The sequence below is a fragment of the Pinus tabuliformis genome, chromosome X, assembly GCF_031772625.1.
Source record: "Pinus tabuliformis cultivar Carrire ecotype Pingquan chromosome X, CPIR1, whole genome shotgun sequence".
In the NCBI taxonomy this organism is placed as follows: Eukaryota; Viridiplantae; Streptophyta; class Pinopsida; order Pinales; family Pinaceae; genus Pinus; species Pinus tabuliformis.
In genome coordinates this window covers 1,089,902,459-1,089,928,496 of record NC_142308.1, presented here as the reverse complement: position 1 = coordinate 1,089,928,496, position 26,038 = coordinate 1,089,902,459, and the positions used below count along the sequence as shown (strand labels likewise).

The window sequence follows — 26,038 nt, the reverse complement described above, 5'->3', positions numbered from 1 at the left end:
TTCAAGCAAAGTGTGCTTTTCATTTCCTGCAATCAACATATGTGTGTGTCATTTAATTTTTGCAATTCCACTACCCTGTAACATAGTTAGCTTGGCAGTTTGATTATATTTATGTTAATCTAACCTACACTTACATCTCTCACTTGCATGAGGACCAAAATAGGAAGAGATAATGCCTACTGTGCATATAGTGTCGACCCCTCTTAAGTTTGTACTAACTCTGGGTTGATAATTAAAGTTGAGATTCTTGGGAGTTGCAACATTATTGCTACAATATTGAGGGCCATCAGTTAGTGAAGATACACTTGGTCTAATGTATCTTAAGGTAAAAGTGTGTTTCTTTACTATGCATTTGTAGTTATGTAATCCAACAATCACAATATGTTCTTGACAGAGAGTGATCCAATAATTCATATTCTCCTCGATATTAATTATTATTGACTCATGGCTTAACACCTACTTGGTCAATGAAAAAATGAGGGTAAGGGCACATGAGTTTTTCTTTGTAGGCATCGCCTAGGTGCCTAGAGTTCACCCTAAGCCACTACCTACAATAAATCATTGTTAGTAGACTTGTTTGTTGCAATCAAGGCCTATTTTGGAAGTTGTAGATAACACTTATTGGTTGACAGGTCCTTGTGGCCTTTTATTCTAATCATTGGATTTGCACTTTTCTTGCTCTAGTTTCATCGTGGGTGAGATTTCCATTGTTAATGAAGAGGTATTTGCTTCTTTAATTCAATCTTCTAGAATCATTAGTGAGAAATGTCTTCAAAAATTTAGTTTACCAAAAGGTTTGAAACCATCCCCAATCTGGACACGGGATCCTCTAAGGAAAAAATGAAATATTTTTTTTTCTCATGAGAGAGGTTTAAAGGTAAGTTTATAGGCCTTTGCCCTAGTCCTTGAATAGTAAAATGGATTGCACAAAACTAGGATGTTCCAAGAACTATTATTTTACTCCACCATAGGAAAGGTTTCTATGTTTTTACATTTGAAATTTCAAAAGAGAGATACCTAATCTTCAGATCAAGTCCCTACCTTGTGGGCACTAAGAGAATGTTCCTTTCCCACTGGACTCTTGATTTTGATCATGATATGGGAAATTCTTTTACTCCTCTATTGATTAGACTATTATCTCTCCCCATTATTTTATGGGGAACTGCCTCCTTTAAAATTATTGGAGATAAGCTGGGTTGTTTACATTGATTAAGCAAAAACAAAAGGGAAAATTTGCACTTGTGCTAGAATCTATGTGGATATTTATTTTGAAAAGAGATTAACGGAGGCAATTCAACTCAACTTAGAGGGTTCAAATTATATTCAAATGTTAGCAGATCCCTTTCAAGTATAATGATTTTCATGAATATGGCCATTTTGCTAAAAAATGTTTAAGAGTTCAAGAAACTCAACCATCTTTGAATAAAACTACTCAAAATAATTTTGAGCAAAAACCATTCAACCAAGTTTCAAAAAGGCACCAAAATAATCATCCTTTGAGGTCCTAGCCTATAAAAAGTCCACAATCATATCTTCCCAATCACTTCAATGATAGATTTGAAGTCTTAAGAGCTTAGGAGGGTTAAGGAGAAGCACTGGAGACGAGTTTTGTGAAGTCTAACTCAAAGCTCAATCATGTTGGGTATGTGTTATATTCTTTGCATGAACATGCCAATGTGTTATATGTTGCATTGGGCATAGTGGGAGGGGTCTCGGGGGGGGGGAAGCCCCCTTGCTTGAGGGGTTCTCACGGGGGCAGAAGACCCCTTAGGCAAGGTTATAGGGCAATATTAAAAAAAAAATTGGGTGGTTTTTTGCATTTTTTGGGCAATTTTCAACACATGGTTTTTGCCTTGAGTAGTTTTATGGTGCATGGTGGTTTTTCCCATGGTTTTGGAGTTTCAATTAAGGAACTACAATTGTATTCTAATGCATGGAAAATAGATTGACGATTTATGGATGCTCAGGGGGATATATATATGTATGTGTGTGTGCGCACACACACACACACACACATATGGAGTCAATTACTTGCTATAAATAGATTCTTAATAAAATAGAAAAGATACAATGGTAAACATACATTAACACATTAACCCCTTCCTTTCCTAGTAGCTTAATGTTTAACATGGCTTGATAGTCATCTCTAAGGGGGATAGGATTTTTGCATGCCTTAACTCTTGATTAAGGTTATGGTTTTAGACCCCTTATAATATTTTTAAAAACCCACACACAACTAGCTCTACATGTGCAGGTAATGGAAGCTGACATGGCATCCACTTGGTATCGTGGTGATCAACAAGATATGTCAATTTACAGGAGGCATAACTTCCTCATACAAACTCCAACTGAGGTGATCACATCATTAGAAATCTCTTGACGTGTAGAAAAACATTAAGAGGTTACAAACCATGTTCTTGGAATTTTGACCCCAAAAATGTCTATTTAAGGCCTTAAACATGCATTGGAAGTTTTTGGACCCCAAGTTAAAGCAAGACATACCCCTAAAATGGACCTTATAAAACAATAGTTTCAATTTTCCACCTGTAAAGTAACAACATATATGTCAAATTATAGAATGACCTATTTTAGACCATAAATTTACACACCAATTAGAATATTGGCTAACAAATTGACTACCTAGAAATATACATCTTAAAAGTACACCTGATTATTTGACAAACCTTAAAAACATTAACGAAATTTAGTAAGTGAAGACTATGAAATCAACACTCTGTTTCATTCAACTTCTCATTCTTAGGCTTCTATTATCATACCTCTTGTGACTAGAATGCATTTAATCGACTATTTAACAATGTGAACATATCAGTTGGTTTGAGGATCTGACTTTGGCACATCTCATGTTGGGGGCGGTGTGGGGGGGGGGGGGGGTTTCTCCTCAACCTGTTCACTCCTTCCTCATCAACTAATTTCTTCCCTCTCTATTTTCTTTGCTTCCTTGTGTTCTTCCTTCTCGACATGACCTTCCCGAGGATATGCCTCTACACACTCTTGTAGTTAATTCTCATTTAGGACCTCAAAACAATTTGTCAAAGCTTGGGATGAGCACGGGTGTCAATTTTAGACTTTGTGGGTGGATTTGCTGGATGTATGCACTACTTTTTTCCCACCATTTGCATCAGTTGTTTAAGGATTGGAATTGATGGTATTGGTCCTTTCCTGCAATCTCTGCTAAAGTGGTTGTACTCATGGCAAGAGTTGCACTTCAACGGAAGTTGCTCATAATCCATAACTTGACGATCAAATCATCCATCCAAATTTAGCTAAATGAATTCTGGTAATTTGTTTTCAAGATCAACTTTGACACAAATATGCACACATAAATATTTACATGCCTTTGAGATGACCTTGTCCAAAAACTATTTGATGTTGATGCCAATGACCTATAAGGTGAGGTTGTCCCAAAACATTACAAGAGATGTGGGAGGCAAACCCACATTGGAACTAAATTAGGGATGCCTTCCATAGGATTAAATCCAAGTATCCAATCACTTAGGCAATGCCCTTGAGGCCCAAAGAAGTAAGAGTTGTTTTGAAAATATTAGATCTTCATCATCCTTTAATAAAAATAGGAAACCTATGTAGCCCCTTTCATAAAGGAGGGAGTTTAACCACCCTGTCATTAACAAGAGGCAATGTTCTTTTACCCATAATATTATCACTTGATAGCATAACCATTGCCCCATTAACTCCCTTATAAAAGCCTCCTCAACAAAGATAAGAGCCTTACTCTCAAGAGACGGGGTAGTATTTTTTATTCTCGAAACCTTTGAGAGCTTCTTCGAGAAACATGAATTTGTTTAAGTTTGGGAATGATCTATTTTTTGAAGCCTCCACAATGAGAGTTTGGAACATTGCTGCTTCCCTTTCAAAACCATATCAAGAACCATTGAAACCAATTTTTATTATAAGGCTTGGAGCAAAATGAGTAGGATTGAAACTCTACTTGTGGCTAACATAACAATACCTCCTTTGAATCTTTTAGGAAGTATCTAATGACGTGTATTCACAAGTAATAGATTCAACTCCTAAAATAGATAGAGTATATACACCTTCATAAACTTTCAAATCATTATAAAAAAAAACCTTACATACTAATTTGAAATCTAACTTAACCATAACCTTAAAAAAATATTTAAACTTAATTCAACGTTACTACCTATATAATATAATATAATGACTATGAAGTCAATGTTGATTTTCGATATAAGCTCTTTACTGAAATTTGCTTTTTCCATATGATTCAAACTTTAACTAAAACGCATTTTACATCGATAGTCACACGAGAACAAAAATAAGAAAGGAGAAATGGCATTCTTATAAAACAAGCAAAACTCTGTAACGGCATTCAATTAAATTAAATTATTTCCAAAATGAAAAAGAGAGGTAAAGGGGAAAGGTGAGGGTTGCTTCTGTCTTTTTTTCTTCTCATTTCTCCATATATGTTCTGTCGGGGTTTCTCATAAACAGATTCAAGATTTGTCTGGTTTGTGTGTAACGATGGATCCCCAAGAAGGAAAGCAAGAGCCCAAGTTAGTGTTAGCCCACAAGATTTTTCTGCTCAGACATCCCGATGTCCCTGACATTGAAAAAGTCGAGCTCAAGAATGAGGTTTTCAATCTTATCAAGGCGGAGGGTCTGTTATTCTTCTTCTAAATCCTTGCTTCTTCTAATGTCGCCTGGTAAATAATAATGCTCATCATCGCCGCTGACATCAATTGGTTTTGTGTTCGAAACTGGTGCAGACATGGCGAATTTGTACGAGTCATTATGCGAAGAATTAGGGTGGGAGATAGATCAAAGCCTTTTACAGACCATGGGGGGTAAGATAGAGGAGGAACTCAAGAAACTCGACGAAAAGTACGTATCTTTCTGTCCCTCCTTTCTTTTTTCTTTGATTCATGGAATCCGCAGATCTCTCTATTAGGGTTTCTGTTTTGTCACTTGTCACATAGTTCATGTATATTTAAAATAATGGTATAATTTACTGGTAAGATAGTTAGCTACGACAATGTGTAGGTCATAAAATAATCGTAAGAAAAAGATATACATAAAACTGTATATACTATAGCATCGGGTTCCATCCAAGTATATCCCCTTTCTTATTTTATATCCTCAAAATCTTAAATTTATGCTGATATTGACGCAGTTTTCATTAATTATGCTGGAAGGTTCTAAATATCATAAATAGTTTTTACTTTCGTTTTTAATGAGAGAAATATGTGACAGTGGCAAAAATGATGGTTCGTTCCAAAGTTTCTCTCATATTACTGGAAAAATCAACCCACTGTCAACCAGAGCACTAGTTCCCTTCTAATGGAAAAGTATTAGTCCAGATTCCAGTGAAGGGTGTACCCATTTAGGAAAACACGCCTAAGGTTCTCTTGATTACCAAACCAAGTTGTTATTATTTTTTGATAATATTATAGAGCGTCACAAGTGGTGGAGGGAGAACACATGGTGAAGAAAATGAACGGAAATATGTTGTGCATTTATCTCTCTGGAAATATGTAACAATGACAGTAAGAAGGCTAATAATTGGTTAGAAGCTGCTTATGGAATTGCAACAAGTGCAAGAATAATTTTACTGGAAAAGGCCCATTTTCTTTGGATTCCCAACAAGGGAGTTAAGCTTTGCACCACTATCAACCGAAAGGACGTGAATTAGTTTCGGAAGGAGCATGATGAAGCACAGTTGTCCAAGGAAGAAACGATGGTGAAGCAATCACACACCAGCAACTTCAAAAAAGGGACAACAGGTTCCCTTAATAATCGAAGAAGCCCGCAACAGATTGAACACTTGAATCTTGGCAAAATTGTTTGACATGATTGAGAGTGATCAAGTGAACAACAGAGTTTCCTGGGACATATATGCATTATATCACACCCAGACACCTCCCTTGGGCATTGGGGCACCACAAATAAAAATTTACCCTCTATTAACCAACTGTGAGAATTCATATGCACTATGCAGATAAAACAACAGCAAAATTAACACTACATATATGTAGGTCATAAGGGAAGTGTATCCAAATTCAACAGTCATGTTTATTATTAAGAATGCTTCAAATAGAGCCACCTTGACATTAATCCTAGAGACAACATATTTCCTAGAATCAATTGGCAGAAACACTAACACAGATTAAACCATTCAATCTAAAGAGCAACACTTATCTTTATTCATATGGATGCCCACCAAGCTGGTTACTGAGGAGCGATCCAATGCCCAACCATATGAATCAGTGATGGTTTCCCTTCCCAAAACTAGCCTACAATACCACCAGGGCGAAGAAATCTCTTACAGGGCTCTATTCTCACTCAGCCTAAATGACAGTGCCCAAGCATATAAACTTGCTGTACATCTATGGTCAATCCATCAAGAGAACTCCTCCAGGTAGATTTTGTGAATCTGAGTTTTAATGCAAACAAAAGAATTCACCTCTCAACAGGGGTTTTTCCAGCTATGATGCCAATGAATTTTCGTCCTTAGGGCTAATCTGAAGTATTTAATTACAGCAGCAACCAGCAGCAAATGTTTCACTTCCTCTCAGTCCAAATTACTAGGAAACTTGAGAGAAGATACCGAACAAACATGCTTCAGTGCCAACAAGTTACACCCCTTAGGGCACGCTATTGAAGCATATAACAGATCTGAAAATCACTCTATTACAGCAGATTTTACAGCAGAAAATACCTCTTATTTTCAAGTTATATGTTAAATCATTCAATTATTTCAGCACTATCTTATGTCAAATCAACATGAACAACAAATGCTGGATTACCCAATCAAAATCTTAACACAGGTTGAAATCAAATATGCTTTACACAATTTTGGACAGCACATGTACATACCACAACTTTATCACAAAGCTAGTGCTCCAAAGCACCTTTAACTAGGATCAATGTAGTTGTATGCAAACCTAGAGCAATAGCATTCTTTGTCTCCATCAAAGATCCACAATAAGCTAGCATCAACACTATCAAGCCCTCCTTGGCTTCAACACTTGTCTCATACAAGTTTCCAAGACATCTTCTTCTCTTCTCCCCGTCCATCAAGTGTAACAAATTGTACTAGGGTTTTCAAAACCATAATCTTCTTTTCTCACAAGAGCTACAAGAACAACGATCCTAGGTTTATCACAAACCCTAGCTTCTTTGTCGCCTTAGGGTGAGACCTTAACCTTAAAATATCCTTTGAAGTTCTTCAAGGTCCCTAGTGCACCCAGGCAAAGAGAGATAATATAATGAAGAATACAAAGAGAGAGAGAGAGAGAGAGAGATGTGTGCTGAACTCCTAACATCTCTAACACAAGTTTGTGATGAATGAATGTGCATGGATGGTCATCACCCTCGCCATGATGTTCTTCACAAGAGAAAACCTTAACATCTCACAAGAGTAATCTCTCCAAGAACAATTAAGAATAATCGTTGTCTTCTCCTAGGGTTTCTTCATGAGCCCTAACATCTTCATCCCTACAAGACAAGTACAAAGAATAGAGTGCAATGATGATGATATGGAATTATTCTCTCCTTTCGCTATTTATATGAGAGGTGAGGGAAGCCAATAATACATAATGGTCCCAATCCACTACAAGCAACCTAACCACAATAAGATAGGCCCATATGTGAAGCATTCCCTCCACAAATGACACATATCAAGCTCCATGGTGAAGATATCCAACTAGTAAGGCTCCAAGGCATGAACACTCCTTAAGGAGGTACAACTCTCCATCTCCATGAGCCTCCAAAGCTCTATTGCTTTCCTATGCCATATGTTCCTCCTAGTCCACCACACCTATAGGATCACTCTCTTAACCCAAATATCCTCAACTAAAGCACAATTTTCCATGCAAGTGATCAAGCATCATCATGCCATTTAGGCCTCAACACCCTACTTTAGAATGCCAAATGCTCCTCCTCCAAGACAAGTCGTCCTCCAAACAAGCCACCCACTCTCCATGTGCACATCATGAAGAATTCCATCATGTTGTCTAGGTCTCCAGGCTCCAAAGAAGATTGACACACAAGCATTCACATAAGGTCTAGCAATCCATGAGTAAGCCACCTCACATGTGTTTGTACACACAACATATCCAATGATCATCTACACACCATGTACCCCACATCATAGAAGCACCCCCAAGCATGTGTAAACACTTTTGAAGTGACCTCAACAACTAACACTCTAGGCATTTAAGCCATCTTTCATTTAGTTTGGACCCTTTTCTCCTTAGCGAAACAAAATGCAAGATAAGGTCCTTCCCTTTTATGCTTCAGTTTCTCAAGAATCTCCCATTTTCTTCTTTACTTATAGTGCCTTAGGGATCCTTCCCTTCTAGCTCTCTAGTGCAAGTAGGAAGAATTTGGTTAACTGAATGTTTTGTGGGTATGTTGGAATAATAGACATGTGCCTCAACTATGGCTAGTTCTTAGCACAAACAGATGGTTTTGGATTTATAATTGAATTTAGCTATTGTGGACATTCTAACTATTTTTCTCCCTTAAGAACCAATCTCATTTTCCTCCCTAATGCACAACAACAATCCCTAGCTTACCGTGGGCTCTACTATCCAACATGCTCATGTGATGCTCTTCCAATTTGCAGGCATACAAGTTATATTTGACCAAGGATAGGAATGTCTCAAGGATGGCAAAAGGAGACTAATGGGAGAGTGATAGGATAGAATTATTGAAGAAAGTTGTGAATGGAAATCAAGAAGAGACTTTTTCTTTGCACGAGGTCTACATTCTCTCTTCCAAAGGATGTGTCAACTTCTACTTTGTATATACAAGTTGAAGGTTGACAAGAATTTTTTTGGGAAAGCATGGAAAAAAGGTAGTTATTCTCAAAGGGAAAGTGTCAAGGCCAATTCACCCATGCATCCCTTGTTTTCTTGCCCCCTTGTGGTATCATAGCCCCCTTGCTCCTCCTCAAGCAACCTTTTTGGTGGATATTATTTTTTTATATTTCCTTTTTATACTCACTTTCAAACTTAAGTACATCATGGTAATATCCATAGGGTGGTTACTAGAAACATACATCCACGACATTATTCTTTCTCGCTACATGGAGTTGTAGACTTTCATCGGTTGGGCTCTGCAGCAGGCTTATCTACAATTCATTTTTACTTTCTAACACATGGTCACTTATAACTTAGGCCACTTGGTTTGACACCCATCAAATAAACCATCTCATTATAAACCAACATAGATCCATCTTAACCTCAACTCTATTAACCATTGAGGGGGATAGAGAAATCCAAAACCTATCAATGCCTAAGCGATGGGGGTTAAAATGAATCTACACAAGGTTATTTTATTATATATTAGATGGGAGTTAAGATGGATTTATTATAGTTTATTTTATTATATATTATTATTATAGTCACTTTTTTAGTTGTTTATTTTTATGGTTCTTTTTTTTAATTTTCCACTTTCATAAGACTACTCGCAGTGCAATAATAACACGATTTATTATGATATTCCCGAGGGGTTGAAAGTTGAAACTAGGTTATTGCATGCATTCAAAATGCCCTTCATTGGAGCCATATTGGCAAGACATGCTTAGGACGGTGAATGAAGTGCTTAGGGGTTACAAGTGGCCAACATTTGAGAATTTATGTGCTAGCCTTCTATAAAAGGAGAAGCTCATTGTGTAGACACTGCTAGAACCAATGTTTTTTAGTTGGAGTTCTAATGGTGTGTCCATTGTTTTAGATCGCGGGACTGATAAAATGAATATGCCATTGGTAAATATGATATTCATGTCTCTTTCAAGCCCTTATTTCATGGGGGCAATAAATACTTTGAGTGAGGAGAACACTATTGAACGATTGTGTAATGAATATAAAGTACATAAATAAGCATTTCATCATCATTACCACCACCATCATAGTAATAAACTAAGTGACATGATCCTTCATCTTTGTGATTATTCGATGTATAAGTACATTTTCACAAGGCCAATTGTATTAATCTCTTACTCATTCATTATCAGTTATATAACAATTCATCCTATATACATTTCAACTCTTTGCCCTTCTTATGTTGGATATTCTATACATGAACTGTTGTTGTTCATCAAAGTGGTGTCGGAGCTCCTTCCAAGTCCTTGACCACAAACTAGCTTTTGGCCATTTAAATTTTTGAATTCATTGAAAGGAAAGATCATTCCATTGCAAATTCAAGAGGAAAATGAAGAAGATTGTTGCATTGAAACTTGTTAAAGCTAAGTCACCTGAGACAGGGATTCGGGATTCGTAGGATACGGGGATTCGAGTGTCGGATTCGGACACGTTGACCCCCCGCAACAGGACACGTAAGATTCGTTATATATATATATATATTAAATATTAGATATTTCTTACACAAATTCTCATTAATGATACAAATTCATTGATTTCAAACATAGATCTTCATCTAGATGTTAGTTTTACTGTAATGTAGATAGGTTCCCAACAGTTTTACTCATCAGATTCTAAACCACATAATGTCAATAGCATGGACAAATCATGCATACAGAGAATCACTGGCAGTGGAGACATTGGTGGCAGAATGCAATGTTAAAAGATAACATGTCTAATGGTAAAGATTTGATGATATCTAAGGCTGTGCTAAAATAATATAATATATACTTCGACTTCAGTAATCTGATTTTGTCCACACTTAGTCAGTGTTATTAGAACCAGAACCAACCAACAGTCAGACTGGTACAGAACCAGAACAGGCCCGTGAACCAGTCTATTAAAAAAACACAAAATATGCAGAATTTAATGATTCACACACACACACATAGGTATATCTTAACCATTAGGCACCAATATGTAAAGTTTGCGCATTTCAGGGTTTGGGAGTGAGGAGGAAGGGTTTTCTCTTTTCCCCTTATTTTTCATTCCCCTCCCCGAACCACTGGTGTTCCCACAGTCCATTAGTGTGTGAATTGGTGTGAACCAGCTGGTGTCAGTACCAAACCAGTTGTGAATGGGTCTGAACTAGCCCCCTGATCTGGTTCAGCTACTGGTTTGAAGACTGAACATCTGTACCAATGTGGATCAACTGGTCCTAATAACACTCCTTGGTAGTGCAATCATGACAAGGACTAAAATAAATAGAGTCTTGAAAAATCCTTATGGGTACATAGCTGCCAGTACGGTTCTAACAAAAATAACCCTCATAAACCCTCACAAACCTCATAAACCTCATAAACCCTCCCTCATAAACCTCATAAACCCTCACTTTTTTGGGATTCGAATCCCAAAATTGGGACATGATGTGTCCTAACGGGACACGACCAGGATTCGATCGTGTCCCGTTAGGACACGTCGTGTCCCATTTTTGGATTTGAATTCCCATCGAATCGTGTCAAATTTGTGGGATTCGGACATGTGGCATGTTTTGGACGAATATGGTTTCATAGGTTAAAAGCCATCATAATAGAGGAAAAATAGATCACTTATATAGGCCGCAGTCTAACTCTTCTGCATTTTGGCCTTTTTCTGGTCATATTTTCTAGTCAATTTTACTAAAAACTTAGCAGAAATTTGTTAGAATCACAATTTTGAGCTGTTGAGTTGCATAATCCAAATGTTCAAGGGTTTTTCAAGGCGTTGAATCCATTTATGCATTCAAAAATACATTTTAAACAACGAAAAATCATCATCTTGCCAAAAATTGTATTGTTGAATTCCAGCCAAAATGTAAAACAATTAGACTGTGCCTTTATGTAGAGTTTCAAATAATAGTGGGTCTTAAAAAATTGGATCTCAAATCTATGATGGTGATTGCTATAAAAGGCTAGTTTAGAGAAGGAAAATCATATTGTTTCCTTAAATTGCCTTGACAATGGAAGCAACATCAATTGATTGGCATAATTAATAAGTTGAATGAATATTATTAGAAGTGATCATAATTAGATAATTATTGTCCCACTAACGTCTTCGTCATAACTAGTTGCATGGTGATAATAGATGCTAATGCAACTATAAAATAATTTAATAAGTTGAATGAATATTATTAGAAGTGATCATAATTAGATAATTATTGTCCCATTGACGTCTTCTTCATAACTAGTTGCATGGTGAGAATAGATGCTAATGCAACTATAAAAGAATTTAAAGTTAGTCACCATTAGATCCATACTTTTTGGATATCATAGCGAAAATATGCTTCAACAATATCAAGTTAAGCCTCAAGAAATCGATTGCCATGAATTAGAGCCACATATACAAGGTTTATCTAGTTCTTGTAATGATCACTACTATCAAACTATCACTAGAAGAACATTGTTGTTTGGGTGCCACCATACAAGGTAGATTTTATTGATTTCCAAACAAAAAGGAATTATATCAATATAACTATAGTTGCATCATTGTTGTTTGGAGATTAAAATACCATGATGGTTGAATAATTCATAACAAAGGTAAAAAATACAGTTGAGAGAGTACTTTTGACAAAGGAATACACACACATAGACCATGGTAATATAAGCAAAAGTAGTATGAATTCCACAAATAATTCAACTTATTGTCCTTTTTGTGCAATGGGGTTTGAATATTTTTCAACCTTCAAATATAAAAATTTCCTTTGCCGCAATTGTCAGAGAATAGCTAATGCAAATGATTATTCAAAGAATGTGAAAATGTAGAAATTTGAGTCTCAAATTAAGAATTATAGGATTATCTTGCAAAACATCAACTAAATGAGAAAGTGTCACAAAAAAAATTTTAGATCTCAAGAAGAAATTTGACAAGGAATTATTAAAGAAAGATGAAGAAAATTAAGGTTGGCTATGTTGAGAAATCTAGGGGCAGCTAGATTAGGTGATTTCTCTTATTTTGATAACTGCTTGTGATGTCCTTTTGCTTAACTTGATTAGCTTCTTCTTTAACTTGATTATTATTGTGTTTTCTATCATCAAACAACTACCAAACAATGAAGATCAAAGAGACAAGAGGACACAAAATGTAGGTTGCTAGCTAGGGCCAAAACCTCTCCTCTTAAGAGGAAAACCCACAAGAATTCTTCTCTTCTTATAGAATCTTCAAATGATGAATTCCAAGACCTAATACCCTTGACAAAGACCCCTCCAAGACCAAGTCAACCTTCCTTCTTGATGAGCTTTCCTTACACAACTTACAACAACAAACTTTGACCTTCCAGCAACAACTTCGACCCCAACAACTTCTCCAACAACTTCGACCCCAGCAACTTTTCCAACAACTTCGACTTTCCCAACAACTTCTAGAAAATTCAACTTTCCCAACAACTTCTAGCAACTTCGACTTGTCCAAAACCTTCTAGCAACTTCAACTTTCCCAACAACTTTAGAAACCCTAACATAAGAGAGAGAGAGGTCCAAAACTTCGATCTTGCTTCTTTTCTTCTTATCCTTGATTTTCATCCTTTTCTTCTGGTCTTGCTGCTTCTTTCTTCTGGAGATTGAACTTGCTTGTTGTTGTATCCAAATGAGGTCGAGTTCCTTCTTATATATAGGCTTTCCAGGGGTACGAATTGCTTCCATGAGGCTGACTTGATCTTTCATGTAGGCCAACTTGCTTGACAAGGCCTTGGAGGGTCTTTATGACATTTTTGACTCTACACAATTTTTCTTTGTAAGATACAACATGCCCAAAGGGGTCTCACATGTATGACAATGACTCTTTTGACTTCATAATTCTATGACAAACCTAGAAGCACTCAATGGGTGCTTGACTTACAAATAAATTTACCTTGAGCATGAAACCCGTGCATCAAGAATGGCAATAATAAATTTCTTTTCTCTTTTCATCAAATACATAAAATCATGATTACAATAGGCATTATGAAGTTTGAACCTAGTTACATTTTTCAACAGGTTGCACAAATCAAGAAGGTGAAGGATCAGTAATCACAATAAAAAGTGTTAGAACAACCTACTAGCTAGGAATCAATGATTGATAAAGAAGTAATGAATGACCCAAATGAAATAAAAAAGTTGTTAGGCAAAGAAATATAGGCCTTGGAGAATGGAAATAGTATAGATCTAATTAATATCATTAAATTGGATTTACACTTGTTTGGAATGTTATCAATTGATAACACAAAAATTAAAACACAAATTAGAAGGTCATTCGAATTAAAAGAGTGACTCTGAACTATTATTACCTGAACCACCCCCCCCAATTGAAATTTTTTGACCTTAGGCATCTTGTTCAAAATTGATAGAAGGACCCCCTTTTTCCATCCCATCACAAGCTCCATGAATTTTGTCCCTATCCAAAGTGGTCAACCAACCTCTAAGAAAATTTGGCCAACCACACTGGGCTCCATGTTCCCATCCACGGCCACATCCTTGTGAATCAAGGGTGAAATTCATACTGAAATCCATGCAAACTTATTACTTAACACCATGGGTGAAGAGTAGGCATTTTTGAAGGAGTACACCAATGGTCGAGAATCCTCCCACCCAAACAAATCAACAATTGGTTCATTCACAGGAGGTTAGGATTCATGAGACCTAAGATTATAAAGTGCCATGAATGGCGAGGATCTTCCCCACAAAGAATTGGTTAATGACTCATATGGTATCACGTTGGTTGGGATATTTAGCAATTTAAAGGTATATTTATCACTACAAATGATAGAGATTACACCTATGCAAGTGTGTCAATGGTCCACATATCTTGTAATGATCAGGGGAAAGCGAGGGGGGGGTACAAATTCATCAAGCACTACAGACAGTCAAGAATTTTCCCTTGAAATTAGATCAATGGTCCACTATCATTTGTAGGAGATCTAGGGAAATATAACGAGCAAGGCCTTGTTGGTGTCGAGAATGATTGAGATTACCCTCAACAAGATAGATTGATAGTCCAAAATTGTTTGTGGGGGGACATGATACGGGGAGGCCCAAAATTATAGTGTTGCAAAAGTAGATCTACCACTGAGGTTTTCGTTACAAAAGGTAGATCAACAATCCACAAAGCATTGTAGTGGTTAACGCAAGCGTGGGATCAAAAAATAGAGAGCACTGTAAATAACTTAAATTTCTCTTGTGAGAATAGATTAAGTGAGGTTTCCTTGTGGAGGGTAGATCAATGACTGTAGTTCCTCTCATGATATTATATTGATGTCTTAATTGGCTTGGCCCTATGAGGAATATAGGAAAAGCCTTGGGGGCTTGCGAACAATGAAGATCATCCCTGCTCTCTAAAATCAATATCGCATATTCAATTGGCAAAGGATTCACATTTGAGGGGATTTAGATCCTTGCAACAGTAAGTGCTTGCCATGTGTCCCCCTTTAAAGATTCATCCAATGGTACCATCACGAGATATCCACAATTAATCAAAAGTTGCTATGTTGCTTTGTTTGAAAGCACATAAATGACTTCAATGGGAATTTCACCAGGATTGTTGATTACCCTACAAAGAAGAAAGGGGTCCATGGAAAATGAAAACACTCAAGTGCAATGTTGCTCCCTGCCATCAAGCTACCACTCCATTACAAAGGCCAAATGAGTACTAGAAGTCGTGAGTAGAGGGGAGATGGCAAGTTTTACCAATAAGGCAATGGGGGTAGCCACCAAAGCTTGTGTGTGTTAATTGCAACATTCATGGTCATCTGTCATCCACTCTTAGCAACCATTAGGATCGGAAGCACCACCAAATTGGCACTCAAAGGGGAATGATTTAAAGCTAGAAAAGGATAGAAGTGGACAAGTAACCATTTTTGGGTTGTCTCCTAGTGTGGCTTCTTCGATAATAAGATCAACATGATGGCCCAACAACCTTTCCTGAAAATCACAGATTCATTCAACCTACCATTTTGAGAAGGTAGAGGCTATAAAAGCAGCTACACCAACACAAAAGGAGGATCATTTGGAGATTTGCATTATTATGTTGTTGAAATATAGAGCAATTGGTTGATTAGAAGGATCTACAACATTGGTGCCAACTTATTCACTCCTTTCATTCTCCTTCTCTCTTTGTAGGCATTATCTGAGTAGCATAATTATTAAAGAGATCCAATTGGGTCTACAACAATGATTTTATAGCCCCTACCCCTAGTGCCCTGGTTGTATTAAATAATGGATGCTTTAGAGCCACAATCCCTTAAAGCTTATCAAATGAACTGATGGGTTTGTTTTTGTAATCAAGACTAAGGTGTTTTGCCACTGATGAATTCAAAGAAACTCATGCAAGTTATCCTTGTTTCCTTGTTTTACATTTTTTTTGTCTCATATGTTGTTGAAGGAACCAATGTATCTGTGCTTTCCTTGCTGATTTGGTTTTCTTCTAATGAGTGTTTGTATCACGAAAGTAGTGTTCGACCTCCGCTTAAGTTCATAGTCTTTCCTTTTGTCATTTATCTTTTAAGGATGGAGGTATGATTAGGCAACCCTTTGATGTGAACTAGCTAAGCTTGTGCCTGGCAAAATTTGATCATTCTTCCTAGTCTCCCTCCATCAACATACATCACCTTTCTATTTGTTTTGTTGGTTGTAAGCTAGGGAGGTTACCACGTTGCATCACTTGGCCTCCTCAACAAAACTGGTTGGACCTTAGAGAATAAAACTTGAGGAAGTATTGAGGGTACCCTCTTTGGCCCAAGAGCCAACTCAAAGGCCTAAAGTGGTGCTAGAAGATGCACTTGCACATGATGCCTCAATATTCAACCTCATCGTGAGTGAGAGAACTAGGGGGTGTGGGGGTGGGCGCTGGGGGACATAGGGAACAACAGTGACCGACAACAAAATCAATAACAATATAAACAATATTCTTAGTATTTACAAAGGAACCACAATTCCAAAATAAAGTGGGGATGAAATTAACACCTTACTTGGAAGCACAAGATGAGAAATTTTGTCCAAACAACAAACCAACAAAAGGTCCCAATGAAGTTCGACATGGGATGGATCAATCCATATACAGTGTGACACAACAATTTGAAAATTATACCATGGCATTTCTCCAAATATGACAACATCAGGGACGAACAATCAAGTTAAAGCATTACATGCTTTGAAGACAATGCACCCTTGAAGAGAAGGCAATGTAGTGAATATAAAAGACATGATTAAATATTACATAATAACAATAATTAATGACAAACAATCAAGTTAAAGCATTACATGCTTTGAAGACAAAGCACCCTTGAAGAGAAGGCAATGTAGTGAATATAAAAGACATGATTAAATATTACATAATAACAATAATTAATAAACTAAGAGGCATAACCCTTCACCTTTATGGCTAGTTAATGCATCTAAGTATATTGTCACAAGGTTCATTGTATCATCTCATACTCATTATTATCATTTATTTAATTAATAAATTATTTATCCTAATGCATTTAACTTTGTCCTTATATTGGATATTCTATACATGCACTACTATTCATTACAAATTTATGCAAATAATCAAAGCAATTGAGATCATGGGCCCCAATGTGTGCTCCATGATTTGAATTTTGTTTTCAATTCTATTGTTGTTGAAGTTGGATGGATGGAAATGTTGAGAAATCTAGGGGTAGCTAGATTAGGTGATTTCTCTTTGATAACTACTTGTGATGTATTTTTACTTAACTTGATTATCTTCTTCTTTCACTTGATTATTATTAGTATTCTCTTCATCAAACAACTACCAAACCATAAAGAACAATAAGACAAAGGACACAAGATATAAGCGATCAACCAGGGCCAAAACCTCTCCAACTGAGAGGAAAACCCGCAAGAATTCTTCTCTTCTTATAGAATCTTCAATTGATGAATTCCAAGACCTATGACCCTTGACCAAGACCCTCCAAGACCAAGTCAAACCTTTCTTCCTTGATGAGCTTTCCTTCCAACAATTTCTGCAATTTCGACCTCCCAGTAGATTCTTTTGCAACTTTGACCTGCCCAGCAAATTCTTTTGGAACTTCGATTTGCTCAACAAATTCTTCTAGAATTTCGACCCAACAGTTTCTTCCTAGCACTTTGACTTACTCAACAACATTTCGACTTGCCCGACAACACTTCGACTTGCCCAACAACTTTCCAACGCTTCAACTTTCCCAACAACTTTCCAGCACTTCAATTTGCCCAAAAATTGTAGAAACCCTAACATGAGAGAGAGAGACCCAAAACTTTGATCTTGCTCTTTTCCTTCTTTTTCATTCTTTTCCAACTACTTTCTTGAGGAGATCAAACTTGTTTTAGAGTGTGTCCTGTTATCGCTCAAAATAGCAAGGGACCTAAGGGGAATCCCTAAAGGGCAAATGCTAGGCCAAGGGCAACAAATGGAGTCTTAGCCCATTTACAAACTTTCATCGATGGGAGGAGACTCGGTATGTGTGGAGTCACTAATGAAGGATAGGTCAATGGATATGAGTGACCCGCATGACCCTTTCCCAGAATTTGAAGGATGAAGATTACTTGCTTTGTAAGCATGGTACTAGGTAATCTATGGAAAGGAAGAGAGGATTTAAGGGTTAGGTTTATGGGATAAGACTTGTGAAGGAGTTTCCTAATCCCTAAAATCCTTGTTAGAATTTATGTCCCGGATGGTTCTTGAAAATGGTCTTTTAAAGGGGTGGGACCACATGGGGCCAAATAGACCCAGTATAGGATATGCAAAAGGAATGTAGCAACCAATGATATTCTTACCCTAGACAAGGTGGAGAGAGGATCAAAGAAAATATAATTACTCAAAGATGGGATGGCAGGGAAAGTCTTGGTCCTGAAGCTAGGGCTTGGCTTTTCTCTCAACTCCTCCGTCAGAATCTCTTCAAATTTGGAGGAGGGCTAGAGGAAAGGCCAACACAGGAGACCCGAGGAGATCGAATTTTTTTAGTGGCTAGCTTGTCGGGAAATTGATGCCCTAGGCACCCCAACGTGGCTAGACTTGGGAGAAGGTGAAAGAATAAGAGTTTTGGTGACCACCCTTGGTAGATCAATGCCTTAATCCTTGGGAGAATGGAGTCTATGTGATTATGTGTAAGATTTCTTGGTTCCAGTTAAGGAGGCCTCAAAATTACTTCACAAACCCTCTAGGTCAAGTGAAAGCAATATTGCAACTTTTATATTTCAAATGCACAAGAGGAATGGCTTATCAAGGTCAAAGTTTACCCCTAGGAAATTTCGTTCATACTACATGGCCAATACATGGAGAGAACATTATAATAGAGACAATCCCACAATATTAAGCAATAATTTGCATGCAACAATTAGCCTTAAAACAACGAAAATCCCATCCAACATATATGAGAAAAGTAACAAGACTAACATCAAAATTTTGTAGTAGAGAATATCCAACCATTCATAAATGACAATAGGGAAGCTCCAAGAGAAGATAGACTAATAACTATACATCAAAATTCATCCATAAATGCTCCAATTCATCCTCTAGGAAAAAGTGCGAAATTCTCTAAAGAAGAGAGAGATCCAATCCAAAGTGATGATGAGAAATGATCTCACCTCACTTATACACATCTTAGGAGTTCGAATTAACCTCCTTGGCCTACATAAGCCCCAAAATAAAATAATGTGCTAATAATACAACTTTTTGGTGACAAACCCACCAAACTAGCTCATAAATGAAGAAGTAAACCTCTCAAGAGGTCAAATAATAATCTATGCATGCCGTAGGGCTCTATAAGAGGCCTAATGAGGTCCATGGGGTGCCACAATGAAGAGAAGGACCCTCAAAAGCAGTGGACAAGGGGGTGGCCACTTGTAATAACTTGTGGTGCTCCAAAGGACATTTGGGGGCACACAAATGTCCTCATGGGTCTCCAAACAAATTGAAGATGCTTGTAGGTCGCCCTCAGGGGCTAGGATAATGGCGTAGGTGATGCCACATCATCATGGAAGTCCTGGATCATCTGCTAAGTGTATGGTGTAGATCTGGGGCCAATTGGGCATGATGGATCAAGTGCATCCTCCTCGTCCAAAAAGTGAACCACGAGCTGTGGGGATCCATGGAGTGAAATCTGCTGCTGTGGAGGCCCATGGCTCTCAACACTCATCCTACATGTACCAATAGCCCTCTGAAGGATTAGGACCCCGTATAGGGAGACCAAACCCCAAATGGAAACCATCTACGATCCTGCATAAGATCCAATGCGTCCCCTAGCCTTTGAGTGCAATAGGTCATTAGAGAAATCGAGTAAATGAGCTTACCTAATTGTGGACCATAGGTGGGGACATCATAATGGCTTGCCCTTCCGTAATGGGCTTTGGGATGTGCCAATATCTCCTAAACTCCAAATGGGGTTAACCAAGCACCCTATTAGGTGGTTTCTACTTCTAAAGGGGATAATATAGTCAAGGTACATCTTTCAAAAGGTGTTGGCATGTGACAGATAGGTGAATGAAGTAGGGGATGAGAAGGGGCAACCCTGGGTCACACGCTGGGGTACAAGGAGAGCTAATAAGAGGGAAGTTGATACTTTGGTTTTATAATGTGTAGGAGGGAGTAATCATGGTACATGAGGTGCCTCGACCTTGGTTCTTCCACCCTTCTTTTATGCCTTTTGCCTTTCTGTGATTTTCTTTGAATAACTGCTCGAGGCTCAAGGGGGCAGAGCATGATGTGTAAGATATAGCAGTGGAATCCCCCTTTTAAGGTGGGGCGGTTCATCGCCCACTAGGGGTCGGGACAATCATGGGTTCCTATATGATGAAGAAGGCTCATAGAACCTGTAGGAACTAGGGTGATGGCCATGATAATGGGGTAGAGCTCATGTGTTGGCTTTTGCCCATGTGCTAAAATGTTTTTGTCCCGATCACCTTTTGCATTTTTTGGTACTTTTCTTGCTGAATGTGGCCATATATGCTTTTAACTTTCTTTTCAGCTGCATCAACCTTTGGGCTTCATTTCAGGCCATGGCCCAAGGTGTGGGCAAGGGGAAGGGGCGAGTTGACCTTATGTGGACTTGATGGAGGAATGTGGACCCAGGTGGGAGAAATGATGGATGGGGTAATAATGAATGGAAAGAAGGTAATATGAGTGAATAAGAGAGCGAGACCACGCAACCAAAATCGGGGTTTCTTGTAAAATACCATCCCTAGAACCAGATAATCAGTAAAAGAGATCTCACGGGACTAGAATGCAAGGTTAATTCCTAAAAGGGGTCTAGGGGATAGAAGCACAGACCTAGCCCATGTTTTCCGCCGAATCTCCCCATTAATCCATACACAAAAGTGTCCATGATAAACAAACTGCAATACTCAATGTCCAAATGACAAGGCATACCTTTAGATTCGGGATGCCCACCTTCAAACATACGATCATGGTAGATGGGCGAGGGACCACATGGATGGCTCAGGTGGTGGAGAAATGGCATAATGAACTAGCTGATGGCTGCAAGGGGCTGCTGGTTGAGGACTATCTTGGAGAAATATTTTTCTCCTAGGGATATCACTCACGAAATGGTGGGTAACATGTCCAAATGAGGTCAAGTTCCTTCTTTTATAGGCTTTTGAGGGGTACAAATTGCTATCTTTAGGCTGACTAGGTCTTGGAGCGTTTGACTTTCTTTTGATTCAAATAAATTTTCTTTACAATATGTAACATGCCCAAAATGGTCTTTTATACTTGACAATGACTCAATTGACTTGTAGACTCAATGACAAGCCCTAGAAGCATTCAATGGGTGCTTGACCTAAAAATAAATTTCCCTTGAGCATGAAACCCATGCCTCAAGAATAACAATAATAAATTCATTTTACTTTTTTCATTAAATAGAGAATCATGATTACATATGTCATTGTGAAGACCGAACCTTGTTACATATTTCAACACTCCCTCTTAACTAGGGAGGTATTCATAATCCATACAAGGTACTTGGACATTCTCAATTTGAAGAATTCTCATAAGAAGCGTTGGATTGGTAAGCCATCTATTTCCATTATACCAACCAACATTGTCACATAGCAAGGCCTTGAATAACAACTATATCTGTCCACAAGATCAGAGCACAATGCTGGTGAGACGAATAACTGACAACCACTATCATCATTGTCTCTCAAGGCACATATTCCACCCTGGTGTTCACAGAGTATGTCTTTCTAGGACTATTCTTATCTTGGATTCCTAGTCCTCAAAGAATATCGGTCCTCTTCGACTACTCTTATCTTGGATGCCTTACCACATCCTCAAAGAGTATCAGATGCTAGATTTTTACCCAATCCTCCATTCTTTCTTTATAATATGAAGGCAAGAATGATGTCTCTCTCTCTCTCTCCCCCTTTCAACTAGGGAGGATGTACCCATTCCTATAAAAGGAATGTACCCAAGCTCCCTCTTATCCAGGGGCTTGTCCAAGCTCCCTCTTAACTAGGGACTTGCTTCCAGAAGCTTTCTGCTATAGGTACGGATCGTGGGACTCTCAGCTACTTGTGGGGCTCATTATTTCGATGTCATGAAGTTCATCCTTTTCATAATGGAGCTTTCATTAGTCGTAGGGCATCGACCATCCATCACTTTCCTTCATGAGCTACATCAGTCATGTCATCCTTCTATTCATCAGAAAATGATCTTCTAGTCCACATATGGCTTTTAGCTACCTCCTCTAAGTCGTATTTACTTTAGGATCTTCCATCCAACCACATGAGTGCTAGTTATAGATGACATCTACAACCGTCTTTTCTGTAGTCCTGTATCAACCCATCTAGATGTTGTTCAAAAATAAAAAGTGAACATCAAATCAGAATTACCTTTTGTGATGGATTTTCATCATGCCATCTTGCTTGCATGCAACATCAACATCCTGCACATTCATAAGTACATGTCCAAGACTACATATGTCAAGGGTCTCCTTTCTTTACATACCTTATCATGGTCTTCTTCTCTATGGAGATGTCATGATCAATTCTTCTAGTCATTGGATGTTGAATTCCCTTTTCTTACGTGACCATAGTTACATCTTTCATGATCTCTTATTTCTTTCTTCACATATTGCTCCCCAGGAACTTTCATCCATAGTTCCATTATCGATGTCAACCACCTCATATTCCATATGAGGACATATTATGTTGATTTTATCTTGTCAATATGTGAACCATGCCTTCATGCATTTTTCAAAGAGATCCTTGATCATGCTCAAAAGGTGGAGCATTTACCCATGCTGTCAACAACTATATGATGACACGACTTAATCTATCAAATATATACATAACTCTTTTCTCCTTTTGGTCATCTAGACTTCCTTCGACAACTTTCTTTCCTTGATTGAAATTTGAGAGTACTTCAATCATCTTGACTTGCTGCACTTGCCTATCACCACACCATCATTCTTCTAAACAATGGATCCCACACAAGGTGGAATGATCAACGAGATACTTGCTTCTTCCAAGTAGAGATGAACCTTCTAATGAAGATTCCAATGGAGGATCTAGATTATCCTCATCCGACAGAAGCTCCTTTCTCATGATGATGATGTATGATGAATTCCTTCTATTCTAGATGACTTTCTTTCAACCATATGTACTATATATGCTTTCAACGAGGTTACCAAGAGCTACTTCCTTTATATGATGACTGCTATATCCATGTAGGCTTTTACTTCAACGATTCTTTCAAGCTTCTCTAATGATGTCATGAGCTCTTGCTTCCATGGTATGCTTCTAATATGATGCCATCTTCTACTATGATGCATCCTGTCATGCCTATAATGCTTCTTGCCATGACAGCTATTATTTACAAAAACTGAAAAGAGCTTAGTGGAGGAGATTATCTTAGTCATAGTAGAGATCTCTTACTTCCTCCTTTGATTTCTTCTTTTCAAGTTCTCCCACTTCTTTGGTGATATGGACGTCTTCCCTTCCTCTTCTGCCAAGTAAGATGGAATTGGATATGATATGCCCCCGGGGGTAGTAATATGATGTGAACCGATGAATGCACTCTTATGTTCCCGCTTTGCCTTCCGGAAGTTAAGGCATTCCGAGAAATGGAGGCATTTGACTTCTGTTCATGGGACTGGGAAAGCCCTCGAAGAAAGGCCCTTAAAGCTATGCCCGAACACGATTGTTGGCCTTCTTGAGTTTAGGACAATTTCTCTTGTAGTGCCTACATTCATAACATTCATAGCATTGGATCTTCGACATATCCTTCTTGTTCTTTTTCTGAGGACCAAATATTTCAAACTTTCCTTTCTTCCTAGCCATGGTAGCAAATGCTTGAACTTGCTTATTTGATCCTACATCGCTTTTTGCCTTCAACCCGGTTTCTTCATTTTTACACAATGACCAAAGTTCATTGAATGGGGTAGCTTCCTTCTTTCCATAGATGCTTGATGTAAAGCTGCCCCATTCCTCTGGTAGCGCATTGAGCACTATGGTGGTCATTTCTTTATTGGACATTATTTCTCCCAATTGTAGTTGGTCTCTATTTCTCCCAATTGTAGTTGGTCTCTTATATCTTATACCCTCATAAAGTATGAGTCTATTCCATCTTCCTTTGAGATCTTCATTTTGTATAGCTTGTTTCTCAAAGATATCACTTCTCTAGTAGTACTTATGTAGAACAATTCTACTAGCTTCTCATATATTTCTTTTGATGTCTCTAACTTCGCTACATATGGAATGGGGCGATCTTTGAAGGATTCTATGAGAATCCTTTGAACTCTTATTTCCCCTTTCGCTAGAGCTCGAGCTTCTTCTTTTGGAGGTTTAGTGATTGGGCCCTTAACATGTTCAATGACTTCATTTTCTATGAGGATCAAATTTGTCCTCTTCTTCCATGCAAGAAAGTTTGACGACCCAACCAATTTGTTGCTTTCCTTGCAAAATGAGTAATTTTGATAGCAGATTCAATCATAAATATAAAGGTTCTTACTTGTCAAGTGAAGATGCTTCTTGATGACAATATCTTCAGCTTGGTGCCTTCGTGATTTTGATGATGATGTTGATAATAGAAGATGTCTTCCTTCAAAAGTGAAACTTCAAAGAGAGGGAGATCACCTTGATTCCTTGATGATGATGACAACGCCTCCTCTTGCTTCCCTTGGATGTAGGGACTTCAAGATGCTTCAATGAGTAGTCCTTCTTTGAGTGGAGGTAGGGTCCTATAGATATTTTCTTTGTGATGACGATGTGAGCTTCTCAAGAATGCTTCAAGTGAATAACCCTTCTTTAGATGAGCTAGGGTTTTGAGGTCTTCTTTCTTTGAGATGTGATGATCCTTGAGATGAACAATCCTTCTTGATGATTGATGCTCTTGATGATGTTCTTGTGCTTTGGCCCTTGAGTGTTCTTCTTTAAGCTGCCTTTCCTCGTCTTGTCACCTCAGCTCTGATACCATGTTGAGAAATCTAGGGGTAGCTAGATTAGGTGATTTCTCTTATTTTGATAACTGCTTGTGATGTATTTTTACTACATGGGATTGAGTCGGAAATAGGTGTCCAACTTTTCCACCCAAGCCCTGGTTGAGCATTTTGACGATTCATCAAATGACGGGAGGGAAAGTTTACTTTGTGTGATAGTTCAGAATTTCGTTGTTCCCTGGGTCTATTATGGAATCTGATGTTGCTGTATTCCTGGAAAGTTAGGGTTGCTTGGGTGTTCTCTTCCAGTGCTGCATACTCCTGAGAGTAGTCATCAAAGAGTCTGTTCGACTCTGCTGCTTCATGGGCTGTTGTTGCTTGATTATTTATAAATTGAGGAAGTAACAGTCTGTAATCGCCTCTGCTAGCTGCCCTGGTGTTTGTATGCACAGTAGGACTAGGATTATGGTTACCGCTACTTTCAGTGGTGGCCCTGTTGTTGTGAACAACATTTGGGTTTCCTAAGAGTCAAGCCATTAACTGATTGAATTGTTGCTGTCCTCGAGCTAATATCCGGGCTATACCCTGTTTCCCTTGAATCAATTGTTGCCCTTGCTGTTGTCCCTGCAAAAATATGCTGGTCATTTGCTGCTATCTCTGGAGTATTGTATTGACTACTGGGTAAGATGCCATGATCCTGTTCCCCTTGCCCTGCTCTATCCCCCATAATTGAACGATGGGTGTTTCTCCTTTTCCTTACCATGACATTGGTTGTGTCCTCCGGAAGCATTCA

General features: G+C 38.1%; 1 protein-coding gene across 1 annotated transcript in view; it reads left to right on the top strand.

Annotated features, from left to right (window-relative positions):
* Positions 1-4,377: 4,377 nt before the first annotated feature.
* LOC149143615 (26S proteasome non-ATPase regulatory subunit 6-like) overlaps positions 4,378-26,038 on the top strand; it is a 47,171-nt gene continuing 25,510 nt past the window's right edge. The window contains exons 1-2 of the mRNA XM_089447190.1: positions 4,378-4,657; positions 4,767-4,881. Coding sequence (XP_089303316.1) covers positions 4,522-4,657; positions 4,767-4,881 — 251 coding nt within the window. The 5' untranslated portion in view covers positions 4,378-4,521. The remainder of the gene's footprint in view (positions 4,658-4,766; positions 4,882-26,038) is intronic.